The sequence below is a fragment of the Apteryx rowi genome, unplaced genomic scaffold, assembly GCF_003343035.1.
Source record: "Apteryx rowi isolate R43461 unplaced genomic scaffold, aptRow1 scaffold_1864, whole genome shotgun sequence".
NCBI classification, from domain to species: Eukaryota; Metazoa; Chordata; class Aves; order Apterygiformes; family Apterygidae; genus Apteryx; species Apteryx rowi.
In genome coordinates, this window is record NW_020448157.1 from 1 (window position 1) to 2,371 (window position 2,371).

At 61.0% G+C, this 2,371-nt stretch overlaps 1 protein-coding gene across 1 annotated transcript in view; it reads left to right on the forward strand.

Annotated features, from left to right (window-relative positions):
- Window positions 1–33: 33 nt before the first annotated feature.
- The window catches only part of LOC112964164 (dual specificity tyrosine-phosphorylation-regulated kinase 1B-like), a gene marked incomplete at its 5' end in the record, with an annotated part of 5,236 nt that continues 2,898 nt past the window's right edge, over window positions 34–2,371 (forward strand). Inside the window, 2 exon segments of the mRNA XM_026061897.1 lie at window positions 34–192; window positions 1,999–2,192. Coding sequence (XP_025917682.1) covers window positions 34–192; window positions 1,999–2,192 — 353 coding nt within the window.

Here is a 2,371-nt window from a genome sequence, read left to right on the forward strand (position 1 = left end):
GTACCGGCGCTATTTTGGGGACATTTTGGGGGACACTTGGGGACACATTTCCCCCCCCCCCCAAACGCCCAGATCCTGCCGGACCTGAGCCTCCTGCAGCGGCGGATCCCCCTGAGCTTCCGCGACTCGGCCAGCGCCCCCCTGCGCAAGCTCTCCGTCGACCTCATCAAGACCTACAAGCACATCAATGAGGTCAGCGGGGGGGACGGGGGGCGTTTTGGGGGGAGTGGGCAGCACCCCCGKGGGGGCCCGGCACGGGCGGAGGTTCCTCCTCCTCCTCCTCCTCTTCCTCCCCCACCACCACACGCCGCCGTGAGGGAGCGGCGGCGCCCGCGTCCCAGGATGTTTTCCGGCGGATTCGGTATAGGAGAGGGCAGGGACAGGCAGGTTTGGGGCTGTAAAGGGCAGGTTTGGGGTAAAAACGAGTGAGAATAGGGGGATTTGGGGCAGGAGAAGGTAGATTTGGGGCAGGAGCGAGCAGATTGGGGTAAAAGCAGGCAGGGAGAGGCAGATTTGGGGCAGGAGCAGGCAGGAACGGGTGGATTTGGGGTAGGGACGGGCGGATTTGGGGCAGGAGCGTGCAGAATTGGGGCAGGGAGAGGCGGATTTGGGGTAAAAGCGGGCAGATTTGGGGCGGGAGCAGAGATTTGGAGTGGGGACAGGCAGATTTGGGACACGGACTGGCAGGGAGTGGACAGATTTGGGGTAGGAACAGAGATTTGGGGCAGGAGGGGATGGATTTGCGGCAGGGGCTGGTAGAAAGCAGGCAGATTTTGGGTGGGAACAGGCAGATTCAGGGCAGGAGGAGGCAGATTTGGGACAGGGACTGGCAGGGAGCAGACAGATTTGGGGCAGGGACAAAGATTTGGGGCAGGGACAGAGATTTAGAGCAGGAACAGACAGATTTGGGGTGGGAGAGGGCAGGTTTGCAGCAGGGAATGGGCAGATCTGGGACAGGGACTGGCAGGGAACAGGGAGATTTGGGGCAGGAACCAGCAGATTTGGGCCAAGGAGCAGGCCARGACAGGCCGATTTTGGGCCAGAACCAGCAGATTTGGGGCAGGAACTAGCAGGTTCAGGGCAACTGGCAGATTTTGGGCAAGGAACAGGCCAGAACTGGTAGATTTTGGGCCGGAAATGGCAGATTTGGGGCAACCAGCAGATTTGGGGCAAGGAGCAGGCAGGAACCAGCCGATTTTGGGCAGGAACCGGCCAATTTGGGGCAAGGAGCAGGCAGGAACCAGCCAATTTGGGGCAGGAACCAGCTGATTCAGGGCAACTGGCAGATTTGGGGCAAGGAGCAGGCAGGGACCAGGGGATTTGGGGCCAGAATGGGCAGATTTCGGGCAGGAACCGGCAGATTTTGGGCCAGAACTGGCAGATTTTGAGCCAAAACTAGTAGGTTTTGGGCACGAACAGGCAAATTTCGGGCCAGGACCAGTGAATTCAGGGCAACCAACAGATTTTGGGCAAGGAGCAGGCAGGAGCGGGCAGATTTTAGGCAGGAACCTGCCGCTTTTGAGCCAGAACCGGCTGCTTTGGGGCAGCAGCCGGCCAGGAGTGGCAGATTTGGGGCACCCGACAGATTTTGGACAAGGAGCAGGCAGGAACCAACAGCTTTTGGGCAGGAACCGGCAGGTATTGGGCTGGGACTGGCAGATTTTGAGCCAGAACAAGTAGATTCAGGGACAACGAGCAGATTTTGGGCAAAAACGGGCAGATTTTAGGCAGAACCTGACCTCTTTTGAGCCAGAACTGGCCACTTTGGGGCAGCAGCCGGCCAGAAGTGGCAGATTTGGGGCACCCGACAGATTTTGGGCAAGGAGCAGGCAGGAACCGGCAGGTATTGGGCTGAAACTGGCAGGTTTTGAGCCAGAACAGGTAGATTTGGGGACAACGAGCAGATTTTGGGCAGGAGCAGGCAGATTTTAGGCAGGACTGCAGCCCCGCCTCGTGCCGCCGCCCCACGGCGTCCCCCCCTGCCGCCTCCCCGGGCAGGTTTACTACGCCAAGAAGAAGCGGCGGGCGCAGCAGGTGCCCCCCGAGGACTCGAGCACCAAGAAGGAGCGCAAGGTCTTCAACGAGGGCTACGACGACGACAACTACGACTACATCGTCAAGAGCGGCGAGCGCTGGCTCGACCGCTACGAGATCGACTCCCTCATCGGCAAGGGCTCCTTCGGCCAGGTCGGGTGCCACCAGGGTCCCCCCGACGTCCCCTGGGGTGTCCCCAACATCCCCGGGGTCCTGCCGTCACCCCCTGGGGTTCTCCACCGCTTGCCCGGGGTCTCCGTCGCCTCCAGGGGTTCCCAAGATGTGTCTGGGTCCCACCAAGGTCCCCCATCGCCCCTGGGGTCCTGCCATCACCCCC